The sequence below is a fragment of the Myotis nattereri genome (assembly GCF_964212035.1).
Source record: "Myotis nattereri genome assembly, chromosome: 7".
Classification (NCBI taxonomy): domain Eukaryota; kingdom Metazoa; phylum Chordata; class Mammalia; order Chiroptera; family Vespertilionidae; genus Myotis; species Myotis nattereri.
Genome location: NC_138082.1, coordinates 74,465,507 through 74,483,021, shown reverse-complemented (window position 1 = coordinate 74,483,021; position 17,515 = coordinate 74,465,507). Strand labels below are relative to the sequence as shown.

The following is a 17,515-nucleotide window of genomic DNA, read 5'->3' as shown; positions in this document are numbered from 1 at the left end:
TTAGAGAGTTCCCAATTAACCAGGGTAAATAAAAGATACACAAACATATCATTCATTCATAAATAAATAAATGTCAGTCCAAAAATCAAACCAAAATGTAAGCAAAATTTCATAACTGTTTTAGTTATTTTATGATATGACTAGAGACAGTCTAGTTAAAAAGTTATGTGAAAACCCAGCTGGTGGGCTCAGTGGTTGAGCTTTGACCTATGAACCAGGAGGTCATGGTTTTATTCCCAGTCAGGGCACAGGCCTGGGTTTGGGCTACAGGAGGCAGCAATCAATGTTTCTCTCTCATCAATGTTTCTATCTCCCTATCCCTCTCCCTTCCTCTCTAAAATCAATTTAAAAAATAAATAAAAACTATGTGAAAGAGACTTTGGAGTGTTATCTGCAATTGATAAGATACTTGTAGTGGGAATTATCTGAATAAGGCAGTGGTTCTCAAAGTTGGCTGCACATTAGAATCACCTGGGAATCTTTTTAAAATCTTGATTTCTGGGCCTCATCCTCCGGAAATTCTGTTTCTTTGTTACTAATGTTGTGGCCCCACCCCATAACAAAGAAACAGAATTTCTGGAGGATAAGGCCCAGAAATCAGGATTTAAAAAGATTCCCAGGTGATTCTAATGTGCAGCCAAGGTTGAGAACCACTGGAATAGGGTATGCCAGTACTTGAAAAAAAAATTAAAATCTTTAACTGTTCCTGAAATTTTAATAATGAGAAAAACAAATTTACTTATTGACAGCAGAAATTCTTTTTTAAATACTGTGAAGTGAAAACAGGGCCACTTCCATAAGTGACATTTAAACAAGGAAATTGACAGGAAAACCTAGAAAGAGCTCTGACGATTTTGTGTGTGTGTGTGTATGCGTGTATGTGTGTGTATATATGTGTATGTGTGTGTATATGTGTGTGTGTGTGTGTGTGTGTGTGTGTGTGGTTTTGTTTTGTTTGTCTACATACTGGTATTACTCTCACTGGTTCTCTTACCTAGTTTTGTGACATCCCTTGAGATCAGATGCTACAGGCAGGACATACATAATAAATTACTTAAAGTGATTTAATAACCAATTAAGTCATCAAATACCTCCATGGCAACAATAAACATTTAATTTTCAGAGGGAAATAAGGATAGCTATGTTGAAGACCTTTTGCTTTCAAAGTGACAACTACATGTTCGAACCTTGGAGCATTCTACTATTTTTATCAAACAAGCAACAGCAGACTGATTTACTGAAAACAACAAAATAACCCACACGTGTACTCTCTTTTAGCTATCTCTTGCATCTCTGATGATAACCAGTCAGCAGAAATGACCGAATGCCTCAAGCAGGCAAATGGCATGCCTCCCCTTGTGCAAGAATGCACGGTCCCATGTCGAGATGACTGCACCTTCATGGCTTGGTCCAAGTTTACACCCTGCTCCACCAATTGTGGAACAACCCGAAGCAGACGGCGACAGCTCACAGGTAAGCTGTGCTTTCCATGTCTGAGCTGCAGCCCAGGGCTGTACCCCTGAACTTTCCAAGGACAATGTAAGCTCCAGAAAGACAGGAAACTGTATCGGGTCTCCCCCTCTCCCACCCCTCCAGGCCATTATTACCCTCTGTGCCTATGCTGAGCACATCCTATGTACTCAATAAATATTTGTGAAATGAATGAACAATGGGAACCATTCTATAGCTATGACATTCTCTATACAGCTTTATAATCTTTGTATGGGGTGGGGCAAAAGTAGGTTTATAGTTGTGAGTACGTGAACAGTTTATTCTTGTGTTATTTTTTATTCTTGTATTATTTTCCATATGAACAACTGTAAGCCTACTATTGCCCCACCTTGTAGTTATAAATGGCAATATATTTACCAATTTTCTGGGAGTAGTTAATGGTGCCAGGATCCCAGCAAGGTTGAAAACAGTAGGTGATTTGTAAAGAACATCAAAGGTATATCTAATCTATGTCATAGACTTTTGCCATTACCTCATGAGCAATTTAGCATTTAGAAATTTTAGTATTATTAGGTAAAAATCGAGTTACATACATAGATTCTGCTTTTGTGGTCTATTACTCATTACTGATTCTGTTTGCATCCATGAAATTTAATGAAAATTAAAATAATTACTAGTTTAATCAAGGTCCTGTAGCATTTTTTTGCCTGCAAAGTACAAATACCTGGAGCAGTAGTGTATTTTACTACTTGTCCAGGTAGACATACCAGAACTTCTCTTAATTGTACGTGTATTTGTATACGTAGAAAATTTAATTCGGGCAACGGGAAGCCAAAGGAAAAATGCAAAACTAATCATTGGGATAATAAAATTGGTGTTGACCTTGAAGAACTCAGCACAACGAGTAGTACTTATTGGTAGTTCAAGTGCCAATTCTCTTGTTTTCAAGACCCCTTTGCTGGAATGCATTGCTTCTAAGATTGTTTTAAATGTAACTCACTCTAATCGATTTACTTCATGGGTGAGAGACTTGGAGAGTATTTCTGCATACAAGTCAGGAGCTCATTCATAGTGTAGGTGAAACTTATGATCACATATAAAAACATCAAATAAAATGTGCTATACTTTGTGCTTCCTCCTCTATAGAAAAATCTTTGCATATGTAATTTCAAGCAACATTGCTTATGTTTCTAAGATTAAATGATATAATGGGGTACATGTGTATGACAGGAATGGTTTCACATTCACAGGGCAACGTAAGTGAAACTTGGTTTGCTTGTTCATACATCATTATGTAGAAGACGTTATTCTGGTTCACCTATATCTTTGAGATGAATGAGAATCTCCTATAAAGGGGGAAATGTTTTCATTCATGACCAGTTTTTCCTTGTCTTAAAGTTTGCTAATGATATTTTATACTAAAAAACCGAGAAAGGAAAATATTGAAAATTCTAAGATATCTTTTTCATTTTACAACCAGCATAGTTTTTTGTGTGAATTGTCAAAACTTTAATTTTATTTATTTAAAATATATTTTATGTAAATATTGAACATGTTTCTGCAAATTCTATCTTAAAAGTACTTGTACTGAAAAGTATTTAGAATTTCTTTTCTAAATTAACTGCCATGCTTTTAGGTAGCTGAATGATCTTTTATGTGTCTTAATATCTAAGCTACACCAAAATAACTTCTCAACTTATTTAAATATGAGCTTTGCAAAACCAGTCAAATAAATCATTTAGTATTTTTGTTGAAAAAAAGGTAGTGAATTGAAAATTTCAATTTCTGAAGACTTATTTTGATTGTGATATACCGCTTGTATTTTGCTTTTCTCCATGTAATTTGGTAGTAAATAAGCAATCGAGAGCGTGAATGACAATAAGAGGCATGAACTTAGACCATAAAACAATGTGCCTCTCTAACACAGCCGCACTCGGAGAGGCACACACACAGACACAAGCCTCTGCATTGAATAAGGGACCATCGAGGGTGCTTATTATTCTTTTTTTTTTTACATTTTAAACAGAAGACTTCAAAATCTGGGTGTCTGTGCATTGATTCTAAACTAAATCATCACAGGTTTTAGATTGGTAATCAGGGCAGTTGTTTTTATAATGCTGGAAATAATCCATTACATAGAAGATATGTCCAGGTCTTAATATATATAGTAACTAGATAACCAATACAAACATATTTAGTACTTTAGTTCTGTTTTTGGTGGGATCAGTCACAAATTTCCCTCTGACTTAAGGAGAAAAATGTGTTTAGAGTTGTAGTAGGGATTGATTTTTTTAAAAAATTAGTGGTAGCTAATTTGAATCCAAAGGTTGATACTGATATTGACAAGAAGATAATCAAAGTAATTTTGTTCTTTATTGTGAGAACCATTTCTGCCTTAACTAACTTGGTCAAGTTGGTCAAACAGTGATTCTACATAGTTAAGAAAGATCATAAATATAGAGAGTGTATATTGTGCAGAATATTTGTTCTGCCAGGAACTTCAGGTTGCCTTGTTGATTGACATGTTCTTTCTTCCTCTTCTCTCTCTTTTCATCTCACTCTCTTCTTTCCTTCTCTCTCCTTCATTCTCCCTTCTTAAAATTTTCTTGTTTCAATTATTGTATAAACATTTTTTTTATCACTTATGTGTGTGAGGCTTTGAGAATATTATAAAGGAATTAGACATGATCCTAACTTGGAGCTTGCAGTGTAATGGGAGATGGAACACAGTGCAGTATGCCCCAATAGCTGTTATAAAGGGTGTTGTATTGCTTTCTTAATGCTGCTGTTACAAATTACCACAAATGTGTTGGCTTAAAACAATACAAATGTGCTACCTTACAGCTCTGTAGGTCTGAGGTCAGACATGGATTTCATAGGGTTAAAAACAAGATCTTGCCCTGACCAGTTTGGCTCAGTGGATGGAGTGTCGGCCTGCAGACTAAGGGGTCCCGGGTTCGATTCCAGTCAAGGGCATGTACCTGGGTTGCGGGCACATCCCCATTAGGGGGTGTGCAGGAGGCAGCTAATCGATGTTTCTCTCTCATCGATGTTTCTAATTCTCTATCCTTCTCCCTTCCTCTCTGTATGAAATCAATAAAATATATTAAAAAAACAAAAAACAAACAAACAAACAAAAAACAAGATGTTGGCAGAATTGAATTTCTTTCAAGAGACACTAAGAGAAAATCTGTTTGCTTTCCTTTTCCAGCTTCTGTAGGCTGCTCACATTCCTTGGCTCATGGCTCTCACTTCCTCTGACTTGAAATCTAGTAACATTGTTTCTCTGTGTCCACTCTTCCGTAGTCATATTTTTCTCTGACTTTCTAGTCAATCAGGAAAGGTCCTCTGATTTTAGGACCATGTGATTAGGTTAGGCCCAACCATATAATGCAGACTAATTTCATCTCAAAAATCTATAGTTTTATTCACATCTGCAAAGTTTATTTTGCCATTTAATGGAGCATGTTTACTGGTTCAGGAATTAGGTTGGGAACTTCCTTGGAGAGCCATTATTTGCCTTCAACCAACTATATGAAAAGAACACCTCTTCTAGACCTGAGATGAAGAGCATATTCCATGTGGCTTTCTGGAGGGAGCAGTCTATTAGTTTGACCTGAAGAACATGGAGGCAGTAACTAGGCTTTGGAGGGAGAATGGAACGGTTGAGAATATCTGGAGCGGGGCCATGCAAAGGCCAGAAGCCAAATGGATAATTTTTAGGAACTGAAAGGTTCTCAATATTACTAGCTTGTCACATGTGTTGACAAAATAAGTGTCCAGACATGTAGAGAATTTTTATAAGAGGTTTTTTTTTGTTTGTTTGTGTGTTTGTTTTTGTTTTGTGTTTTTTTTTTTTTTTTTTTTTGTGTGTGTGTGTGTGTGTGTGTGTGTGTGTGTTTTGAGCCCAAGCTGATAACATATGCCAGGGAGCAAGATCTCAAAAGCTCCAAGCAGTTTCTTGTATGCATTTGAAATTAAGGAGAGAACATAAGAAAGATTATATGAGGGTTGAGAAAGCAAGGCAGGGATGGATTACAAGATTACATGCTTTCCTAAGGGTGCTTACACCTTCACGGGTTTTTGTTCAGTCCTTTCAAAGATGTCTGAACTAGATTCACAAGAACAATGGACAGGGTTTGCTTAAAAACCTTTCCCTAAAGAAGTCATAGGCCTGGGGCATGACTACCCACCATGACCTGCCCAGTTAGGAATTTATGACTTATTACAGCCTTTTTTCCTGTCCAAACATGCCAGGGGCAGAGTAGTCCAATGCAGGCAGGAGACAGACATGTATGGGATCAGATCCTATGGTCCTTGATAACCATGGTGAGGAGGCCAGATTTCATTCCATGAACTGTGATAAGTCACTGGAGAGTGTAAGGTAGATGGATGATGTGATCAGATTTCAATCTTTGTAAGCTGGTCCTGACTGCAGTGAGGATAATAGACTGAAGGGAATGAGGCAGAGTGGCAACACGATTTTGAACGAAGCCATTGTAGTAATTGAAGCTGGTGATTTGAGGTGAGCTAAGTATGGGTGGCATTGACCATAATGGAAACATTGAACTAATTCAAGAGATATATAGGTATTTGGAATGATAGGTCATTGCCATTAAATAGATATAGGTATACAACAGAATGCTTTAAGTATGACAAGTTTTGGACTTGGTCATGTTGATATAATTGGGAATAAAGGAGAAAGAGATACTAAGAGGATGCGTGTGGGTTTTGCCAGGTTGAATCTGATTGGCCTTTTAGTTGTAGATTTCTAGTGTGTGGCTCAGACGCTTGAACAGGAAGTATGGGCTGAAGATAATAATGATGGATTTATGAGTTCTAGATGGTTATTTAAACATTATGGTGTTGAAAATTTAGGATCAGAAAAGATAATCTAGGGCAGTGTCCCCAGGAAGCCCATCAGTCAGTTAAGGAAGGTGTAGAGGAGGAAAAATTTAAAAAAAAAAAAAGTAAGGTGTTACCAGAGAAATAGTGGAGAGGTGGGATAAAGGTGAGGGACAAAAAGGTAAGGTGTGATAGAACTTGGAAAGGATATTTTAAGAATAATGGTAAAGTCTCACTCTGAACTGTCATTAAACAACCAACTCTGAAATATGAGGGACAAAATGATATTCCAGGGCTTTGTTTTATTGCTTTGGCAAGCATAAGTGGTTTCAACCAATAGTTAGACTCAGAATTCAGTGTGTTGAGAAGACAGTGGAATTAGAAGGGATGAAGATAATAGATTCGGGTAAGTTAAACTAAATGCTGATGGAAGGAGCTATTCACCACCTATTTGTACATCTCTCAACCAGTACGATTTCAAGCCATGCCAGAAACTGTCTTTCAAATGTGCTCTTAGTACCTCTAATGGGAAAAGCGATGAATACATCCTCACAGAGATACAGTGGTTTGTCTGAAGCTTTTGCAAGATCGTTGCAGGTCCTGTAAAAATCCTTGTTTATTGTGGCCATAAGTACCAGGGAAGGCCCTGGCAGGATTGCTCAGTTGCTTGGAGCATTATCCCAATGTGCCAAGATTGTAGGTTCGATCTCTGGTAAGGGCACTTATGGGAAGCAGCTGATGAATGCATGAATAGGTGGAAAACAAATCAATGTTGTTCTCTCTCTCTCTCTCTCTCTCTCTCTCTCTCTCTCTCTTCAAATTAATTAATAATCCTATATGATAAAAGCCTAATATGCAAATTGACCAAACAGCAGAAAGACCCATGGAATGACCTGTCGCTATGATGTGCACTGACCACCAGGGGGCAGGCGCTCAATGCAGGAGCTGCCCACAGGCCCCAGGCCAGCTAAGGCAGGTGCCATAGCCCGCCCTCCCCCACCCCCCACCACCATCTCCCCGCCAGTTGCTCCACACATCGGCCCTGATCGCCAGCCAGGCCTAGGGACCCTATCCTGGCATGAATTTCATGCATCAGGGCTCTAGTTTAAAAAATGATTAAAAAATCAGGAAAGGCTAGAAAGCCACTCATTAGATGACAACTATAGAATTGTTGTGTGTAATGTAAACTGTCTGATAAGGAGAAAGTAGTCTATGTATTAGCTTGTATCGAGTATTTTGAGGGGGGACAAGAAGAAATAAACCAAATAACTTACATACTGATATGCATAGCCCATAGACACAGGCAATAGGATGGTGAAGACCTGGGGGTGGGTGGGTAGGGGCTGGGGGAGGGGGTGAAGGAGGACAAAATGGGAGATATCTGTAACACTATCAACAATAAAAAATATATTAAAAAATAAAATAATCATAAAGACTGGGTCTAGATCAATAAAGATACCCACTTTTAATAAACAACCATGGCTAGCTAATGACCCATTAATGAGGAAACAAAAAGTGGAATTACTAGATCAAGGGAAACGTTTAGGAATTTAGAGGAAGTGTATTGATGGAAAAGTTGAATCAAGTTACAGGCTGAGTTGGAATCCATTAAACATGGTTATCTGGTACTCAGAGCTGTAAAAAATGACTCCACATTGTCATTATTCAAAGTTGGAATTACAACTAAAATGTTCATTAAAGTCATTTGATAAGGTAAAGTCATATTCAGAATCCTTAAGTAAAAAAGGTCTCTCAAAGCAGAAGCCATAGCTTTTTCTCAGATTAAATTATTCAGTATGATTTTAGCATATATTTCAATCTATTGATTCTGCCGGTGTTTGTAAACTGCCTGGTAATGGGAAACAAAGTAAGTTCCACTTTGTCTATCACATCCAAGTGACACCCAGACTCACTACCTTGTATGGGAGGATATTATTTTGTTCCTTGAATAAATAATTTGTTTTTAAAAAGTTGCTTGAAAAAAAGAAAAAGGAGTCAACATTTACACCTTTTGTTAGTTTCCTTGGCAACCGTAACTTTCAAGGAACATGGTGACAAGGTAATTAATCTGGTTTTTCTCAACATATTGTAGGGAAAATAATAAATACATTGACAAGAATTTTCTAACTGTTGAGCCACTGTAGCAAATGTTTCTCATTTTATCTTGTGCCACTCTCCAACATCAAACACTTTTTTTTTTTTTGTCAAGTTAACTTGAATTTCACATCTACTCTGGGAATTGCTTCCATTGTCCTAGGATTTAATTCTATACACAAAAGAATGAAAACTAAGAAAGAATATATTACTTAAGACAGTATTGTTAAGAGCTTTTAAATATAATACTGAGTAAATTTTAACAAAACAGCAGATATGAAATTAATACACCGATGTTTCTTATTGGCACAGGAAAAAGCAGGAAGAAGGAGAAGTGCCAGGATGCTGACGTGTACCCTCTAGTGGAAACAGAACTGTGTCCTTGCGATGCATTTATATCCCAACCTTACGGAAATTGGTCAGATTGCATTCTTCCTGAAAGCAGAAGGGAGCCTCAGCGAGGATTGCGGGTACAAGGAGACAGCAAACAATGCGGACAGGGCGTGCGCTTCCGAGCGATAGCCTGCTCTGATAAAAACGGAAGACCTGTTGATCCCTCCCGCTGCAGTAGCTCTGGTAAGGAGATGGATGAGGAGTAAGAAATGAGTCCATTGAAATCCAGCCCAGGAGGTTTGTCCAAGGTCTAGAATTAGTATCTTTGTTATTTAATGATGGCTTCAGTTCTCTTTTGTCAGTAACACAGTGCATCTCATAAAATATGGACATATGAAGGCACATATCTCATGATTATCCATGATTATCTTGAATGTGTTTTGGTCCCATGACTTGTCTCACCCTATACTTCACCTTTGGCCATTTGTTTGCTGGTGGTGAGCATTGTTGCTCTAGTTCACCAAGAAAGCAAAAGCCCAATACAAATAAATATATTTTGTGGATTTATTGGTGCTCTGATCCCAAACTTCTAAGGGATTTTACAAAATATCATTTAAAAATTAATTTAAATGATTAGTAGAGTAGAACTGAAGAACAAAAAGAAATTAGGCGATCTGGGAGAGTTTTGTGAGATGGTAATCAGGTAGAAGATGTTTTTTGTTTTTGTTGCTTTTTTTATTATTTGAACTTGAGAAGTTGAAAAATATGGGTGAATGGAGAAAAGAATGAAGCATAAATACAGTTAGGGTAAAAGTCGATAGAAGAGGCTGAGGCATGATTATGATAGAGTTTATGAATTTCCTGTTCTATTTATGTAAGAGGGTTACTACTGTTTTTAAGAGACTAAACAAGTTAGGAATTTTATAGATGGTATGAAAAGAAAGAATTTGTGTTTGAATAGTAGGCAGGGGTGGGATGGAGGGGAAATTATTGATTCTTGGTCTCTGTTATCAAGGTCTTAGGTTTTAAATAAGCTTTTTGAATAATACCAGAAATGGCAAATTGAATTTAATTATTTCAGCCAAGTCAGGTAAATGATAGTTTTCCTTTGTTGTCAATGTATTAGCTTGTCTTTAAGATAATACCTGTATTAATATATGAATGCAATTTAAAATTTAATGATTTTTTTTAAATTGGTGCCACCATTTTTCTGTTCCCCAGGTTAGTTTATATAATTGTTTTCAGTGATTTGACTTTCAGAAACATTAAACACATCACAAGGAAATAGTAGACCCATTTTACAAAAGAAGTTCTAATCTTTTACCAAGTTTGGTTATACCACAATATTGTTGGCTTTATTGCTTAAAAGGCCTGGTGCACAAATTTGTGCACAAATGGGGTCCCTTGGCCTGGCCAGTGATCAGGGCTGATCGTGTCGTCCTCCCCAGTCCTGATTGGGACCATCAACCGGCCCTACCCACAATCTGGGGTGGGGATGGGGGTGGGAATTAAAGGGGGGGGAAGCAGCTGGGGGAGGGGCCTCAGCCGGTTGGTTGGCCAGCCCCACAACCTGGTCCAACTCCTGGTCGAGGGGAAAATTTGCATATTAGCCTTTTATTATTTAGGATTATATTTTTAATTTTTGAGGAATTTTCATATTTTTTATAGAAACTGAACCAATTTACATCCCACCAACAGTGTACAATGGTTTCCTTTTCTCCACATCCTTGCTAACACTTATCTCTTTTTAATGTTACCCATTGGACAAGTGTGAAATTATATCTCATAGTTTTTATTTGCATTTCCCTGATAATTAGTATTGTTGGGCATCTTTTCATATATCTGTTGATCATTCAGATGTTTTCTTTGAAAAAAGTCTGTTTAGTTCCTCTGCCTATTGTTTAATTTGCTTGGGGCTTCTGTTGTTGTGAGTTGTATGCATTCTTTATATATTTTGGATATTAGCCCTTAATACAATGTTTGGTTTGAAAAAATTTTCTCCCATTCTGTAGGCTGCCTTTTCATTTTGTTGTTTATTTTGCTATGCAAAAGCTTTGAACTTTGATGTAGTGCCATTTTTTTTAATTTTTTTTTTTTTTTTTTTTTTGCTTTTGTGCTTTTAGTGTCATATCCAAAATAATCGTTGCCAAGACCAATGTCAAGGAGCTAATTTCCTCCATTTTCTCCTAAGAGTTTTATGGAATCAAGAGTTGGGTTTAAGTCTCTGATACATTTTGAGTTAATTTTGTGAGTTGTGTAGGACAGCGGTCCAGTTTCATTGTTCTGCATGTGTATATCCAGATTTCCCAGCACATTTATTGAAAAGGCTGCCATTTCCCTATCAGGTATTCCGGCTCCCTTGTCAGATACTAGTTAACTGAATATAAGGGGATTCAATTCTGAGTTCTCTAATCTGTTCTATTGGTCTATGTGTCTATTTTTATGCTAGTACTATACTGTTTTAATTACTATAGCTTTGTTGTATAGTTTGAAATCAGGAAGTGTGAGACTTTCTGCTTTGTTCTTTCTCAGGATTGCTTTAGCTTTTCAGGTGCACAGATTCGTGCACCAGTGGGGTCCCTTGGCCAGGCCTGCGCCCTCTCACAATCTGGGACCCCTCGGGGGATGTCAAACTGCTGGTTTCAGCTTGGTCCCCACAGGCCAGGCTGAGGGACCCCACTGGTGCATGAATCCATGCACCAAGCCTCTAGTGTGCATATAAGATCTTTGGTTAATCTCTTCCTACCCTTCCACCTTCCCTCTGAGATTCATCAGTCTGTTCCATGCTTCCATGCCTGTTCATTGAGTGTCTATCTCCTGGTGGTCAGTGCATATCATAGCTAATTGTGGAATGGTTGCTTACGCTTTTTTTTTATATATATATTTTATTGATTTTTTACAGAGAGGAAGGGAGAGAGATAGAGAGTTAGAAACATCGATGAGAGAGAAACATCGATCAGCCGCCTCCTGCGCATCCCCTACGGGGGATATGCCCACAACCCAGGTACATGCCCCCGACCGGAATCGAACCCGGGACCCCCAGTCCGCAGGCCGACGCTCTATCCACTGAGCCAAACCGGTTTTGGCTACGCTTTTATATATATAAGTGGCTTTTGGTTGTAGGGACATTTTAGCTATATTAATTAACTCAGGAACAGGGATGGCTTTTCATTTATGTCTTCTTAAATTTCTTTCAACAACTCTTGTAGTTTTCATTGTACAGATTTTTTACTTTTAGTTAGATTTATTCCGATGTTTTATTGTTTCTGATGCTACAGTGAAGCCTTGACTTACTAGCATCCCGACTAATGAGTTTTTTGAGATACGAGCCATCTCTCGGCCGATTTTTTTGCTTTGAGTTGCGAGCGAAAATTTGGATTACGAGCCAGCTTCAGATACCCCACCATTAGTTGGTGCAGCGAACATCACAGTGAACGCCACAACATCAGCCCAGCATCACGTGTCTCACTCGTTCACTTTTTGATTTGACATATGAGCAATTTGAGTTACGAGCTCCGTCACAGAACGAATTAAACTCGTAAGTCAAGGCCCCACTGTATTGTGAATGGAATAATTTTTATTTATTTTTTTAGATGTTCCATTATTAGTGTCCAAAATGCAACTGATTTCTGTATTTAGATTTGACGTTGTGCAACTTTATCTATTTTTTTGTTAGTTACAACAGGTTTTTTAAAAATCTTCGGGATTTTCTGTATACAAAATCATATCATCTGAAATAGTGATAATTTTACTTCTTCCTTTCCTATTAAGTTATCTTTTATTTTTTTGTCTTGCCTAATTGCTCTAGCTAAGATTTACAATATTATCTTACTAATATAAAAGCCTAGGTGGTCCTCATGCCGTGATACCCTCACGCTGTCACAAGATGGCTGCCCATACAGCAGGCACGTACAGGTGGGCGGGGCGGGGCTTGATGCTGCATGCGTGAGGGCGCTGGAGGGAAGCTGACCAGGAGTTGCATCAGGGGAGTCCCGCAGGACACTGGCCATGGGAAAGTCCCGCAGCCCTGCGCCCCGCGGGCTGAACTTCAGGGCCAAGGGCACCACCCCCACTCCACCTCCACCCTGGGGAAATGAGATTCAGCTCCAGTGTTTGGATAAACCTTGGGTAGTAGGAGTTGCCCACACTTCACATCCACCCCCCAGCCTTGACCTGGGGTATGAACATGACAGGAAACTGCCCTGGTCACTGCCTGGTCCCCTACTCTGAGCTTCTCCCCACACAAGAGCAGTGATTTGATTTCCTGACAAGAGCAGTGACCTCACTTCCTGACAATGGAGCCCAATAGAACGTGGAACCCTGGTAGTCAGGCAGCCACATTCTAAAACAGCCCCTGCCCAGCTCCTTTAATAGAGACATTCCTACCAAGGCATGTTCTGCTGTTTGTCCCAGTCCAGCCACCATGATAGGCAAAGAGCCAGCCATGACAGCTTCTTCCACCACTGCTGCCACCGCTGGCTCCACACTCAGCCCTGACTCCTCTGACCCTTTTCAGGGGGGAACCCAGAGGTAATCCAGGGAGGCCCAGGGTGGTTTCTTAGAGCCAGGCCACCACTCTCATCCCCCTCACCAGCCCCGTGTCCCCTGGGGCACAGGCCCCATGGGGCTATAGGACTCCAGGACTCAGGGGAGCCCTGCAGCCCCGCCGGGGTGCTTGCTTTGACACAGAATCCCTGCAGGCGCCATCACAGACTCTGACAGGAAGGAGGAGGGAGCCAGATACCTGCACCCAGGACTTGGCAAATAGTGATATTAAAATATTTCATCTAATTAATTCCCTTTCAATGTGCACAAATTCATGCACCGGGGCACTAGTACTAAATAAGAGTGGTGAGAATGAGCAACCTTGTCGTATTAATTATCTTAAGGGAACAGCTTTTAGTTATTTAAAGTTGAGTATAACATTAGCTGTGGATTTGTCTTAGATGGCCGTTATTGTGTTGAGGTATGTTCCTTGTATACCCAATCTGCTGAAAACTGTTTGTTTTTTAATATGAAAGGATATATTTTTGTCAAGTACTTTTTCTGAATCTTTTATGATGATCATTTAAATTTTATATTTCTATTAATGGAATTTATTGTGTTTAATTTGTATATGCTGAACCATCCTTGTATCCCAGGGATTAATCCCACTTGGTCACGGTGTATAATCCTTTTAAAGTGTCCAATTCAGTTTAGAAAATATTTTATTGATACTTCTTGTATTTTTATTTATAAGTGATATTGATCTATGTTGTTTGCATATCTGACTTTGGTATTAGGGTAATGCTGGCCTTGTGGAATGAATTTGAAAGTTTTTCCTTATCTACAATTATTTTGGAAAGTTTAAGAAGGATTAACACTAATTCTTAAAATGTTTGGTAGAACAGTGAAGCCATCTGTTCCTAGTGTTTTCCATGTTGAAATGTTTTTTATTACTGATTCAATTCAGATTTTCTAATTCTTCCAGATTCAGTCTTGGTATGTTGTATGTTTCTATAAATGGATTCATTTCTTTTACACTTTCTAATTTGTTGGCATATAGTTGTTATGATCACCCTTGAATTCCAGTAGTATCGGTTGTAATGTCTCCTCTTTCATTTCTCATTTTATTTGAGTCTTCTCCCCCCTTTTTTTCCTTAGTCTAGGTAAATGTCTGTCGATTTTGTTTATTTTTGAAATACCAGCTCTTAGTTTCCTTTATCCTTTTGTTTTTTTCAGTCTTTATTTCATTTCTATGCCGATCTTTATTTCCTTTAGATTATTTTCATCATTCTCCTAACTTTTATTTTTTTCTTCTTCTAGTTGTTTGAGGTATACTAGTAAAATTCAATTATTTTAAATCTTTCTTGCCGAAACCGGTTTGGCTCAGTGGATAGAGCATCGGCCTGCGGACTGAAAGGTCCCCGGTTTGATTCCGGTCAAGGGCATGTACCTGGGTTGCAGGCACATCCCCAGTGGGGGATGTGCAGGAGGCAGCTGATCGATGTTTCTCTCTCATCGATGTTTCTAACTCTCTATCTCTCTCCCTTCCTCTCTGTAAAAAAATCAATAAAATATATTTTAAAAAAATCTTTCAAATATAGTAATATATTCAGTTATCACTGTAAACTTTCCTCAGAACTGCTTTTCTAGCATTCCATAGGGTTTGATATATTGTCTTTCCATTTTTATTTGTTTTGAGATAACTTTTTCTTTTGATTTCTCACTTGACTCATTCATTGTTCAGAAGTGTGTTGTTTGGTTTTCATGTATTTATAGATTTTCCATCTTTTTTCTTGATTTCTGGTTTCACACCATTGTAGTCAGAAAATAGTTGATATGATTTCAATCTGCTTAAAATTGCTAAGAGTTGTTTTATGTCCTATCATGATCTATCCTAGAGAATGTTTTATGTGCAGTTGGGAAGACTGTGTATTCTGTCATTATTGGGTAGAATGTTCTATTTATGTCAAGTCTATTTTGTTTCAATTCTAACGTTTCTTTGTTGATTTTCAATTTGATCTATCTATCCATTGCTGAGAGTGGGATATTGAAGTCCCTTACTATTATTGTATCATTATTTCTCCCTCCAACCTGTTAGTATTTGCATAATATATTTAGGTGCTCTGATGTTGGCTATATATATGTTTATGTTTGTTATATGTTCTTGATGTACTAACCCATTTATCATCATTAAAACATGACCTTCTTTGTCTTTTATCTTTGTCTTTTGTTACATTTTTCACTTGAAGTCTTTTTTTTTAACCTAATAAGTATGGCTATGGCTATACCCACATTCTTTTGGTTTCTACTTACCAGGAATACCTTCTTTCATCCCTTCACTTGGAGCCTGTGGGTGTCTTTGGAGATGAAATAAGTTTCCTGTAGGCAGTATATATGTATACTGTGTGTGTATCCCATTGTTCTGTTTTTTACTTGTTTTCATCCAGTCAGCTACTCTTTGCCTTTTGATAGCGGATTCAATCTATTTACATTTAGAGTGATTGATCTGTAAGGACTTATTGCTGCCATCTTATTGTCTTCTAGTTGATTTTTATCTTCATTGTTTCTCTCTTTCTTCTGTTTCTACCTGCTTTTATAAACTGGTGGTTTCTCATGGTGGTATGCTGTCTTCCCTTTTTTATGTCCTGTGAATGTATTCTAGATTTTTTATTGTGGTGATTACCTCCTCCTTGGGAAAGGTCACTGCTCTCTACCTCCTCTGCCAGAAGGGTAGCCACTGCCGCCGCAAAACGCCTAACCTCTTGCCTTGTCACCTTAGGGAGCGGGACCCACCTTGGCAACTTCTTTCCTCTTCTCCATATCCAAACGCCTTCCTATCCAACTCCAATGCATTCTGGAACCTCCCTGTAGGCAGGTTGGACACTTTCTAAAATTCTCTTGTCCCTGGGTCTCTGCCCAGTCCTGTGCTCACCAGGTTCTTTCCTGATTGCAGCCAGTGCGGGTGGGACCAGTTCACTGTCTCCCTTGGATTCGCAGCCTCCACCAGGTCCCTTTACTTATTTCAGATGCACAGATGAACTAGAAACCTGCAGGTTTCTTAGTGTAGTGCTGGAGGCCTTCTGTTTGGCAACAGAAGTCTAACTCATCACTATAAAAATGGAAGAGAAGAGAGGAATGTTTTACTCCACCGTGATTCTGATGCACCTACCTATTGATTCATTTATTCATTCATTTGATAAAAACCTAAATATTGAATACCTGCTATGTATAAAACCTGGCCCCCTTCTGTAGGGACCCTGCCCTAAGTATGCCAGATGATAAAGGCCCATTTGCCACACCCACGAGCAAAGGCAATGACTCAGCAGTTTCCCTGAAGGCACCGCACAGGTGCACCTTTCTATAACCCAAATACTGGTGTCACTATTTGGCAAGAAGCCTCTTTTGTCTGAGTCGGTATAAAGATGTGTTGCTGACCAGCCCGTGTGCAGCTTCTGTGGGGAGCTATGTTGAGGAACTGCTATGTTTGGTAGCTCCTTGTTAGCAATGGCTTCTCTATCTGCAGTAAAGTCTCTCCCATCTGCTTGCAGCTCCTCGTGTCTTCATGCAATTTGCAGTGTCTGCAGAGGGGCTGTGACCCAACACCTTATATGATTGGTTATACAGTTATGGGTAAATCAGGGAATTGTGCAGTTTATTTTCTAATGGTGGATAGAAATTTAATAATACGAAGGAATTTCTAGTCTTGTCTAGCTCTTAAGCTGCTATGAATAGAAAAGTTCATTTTTTATTTTTCTAAATTTACCTTTATTGTTGAAAGTATTACATATGTCCCCCTTCTTTTCCCACTGACCCCCTACACTCCACCCCCTACCCCCAGGCCTTCACCACACTATTGTCGGTGTACATAGCTTATGTATATTTATATATATGAAAGCCTAAGTGACCGGCCGACTGGCCAACAGGCCACCGACCAACGGGCCAGTAGCTATGATGCACACTGACCACCAGGGGGCGGATGCTCAGTGCAGGAGCTGCCGAGCTGTGGTCACTTGACAGCATTGGTTCTCAGGTGACGCACCCGGAACCAGAGAGGAAGGAGCCCGATTCTGGGGTGCGTCACCCGAGAACCACCCTCTCTCAATCTTGGACCCCTTGGGAGGATATCAGAGAGCTGGTTTTGGCCCAATCCCCCCAGAGGCCAGGCTGAGGGACCCCATCGGTGCATGAATCCATGCACCGGGCCTCTAGTATGCATATAAGTTCTTTTGTTAATTTCTCCCCACCCTCCCATCCACATCCACCTTCCCTAATCCTCACTGAAATGGCATAAATTTGAGATGTGAAG

At 39.0% G+C, this 17,515-nt stretch overlaps 1 protein-coding gene across 1 annotated transcript in view; it reads left to right on the top strand.

Annotated features, from left to right (window-relative positions):
* Positions 1–17,515, top strand: part of LOC308521996 (thrombospondin type-1 domain-containing protein 7B-like) — a 291,166-nt gene that overhangs the window by 139,720 nt on the left and 133,931 nt on the right. Inside the window, exons 5-6 of the mRNA XM_081095199.1 lie at positions 1,279–1,473; positions 8,704–8,967. Coding sequence (XP_080951325.1) covers positions 1,279–1,473; positions 8,704–8,967 — 459 coding nt within the window. The remainder of the gene's footprint in view (positions 1–1,278; positions 1,474–8,703; positions 8,968–17,515) is intronic.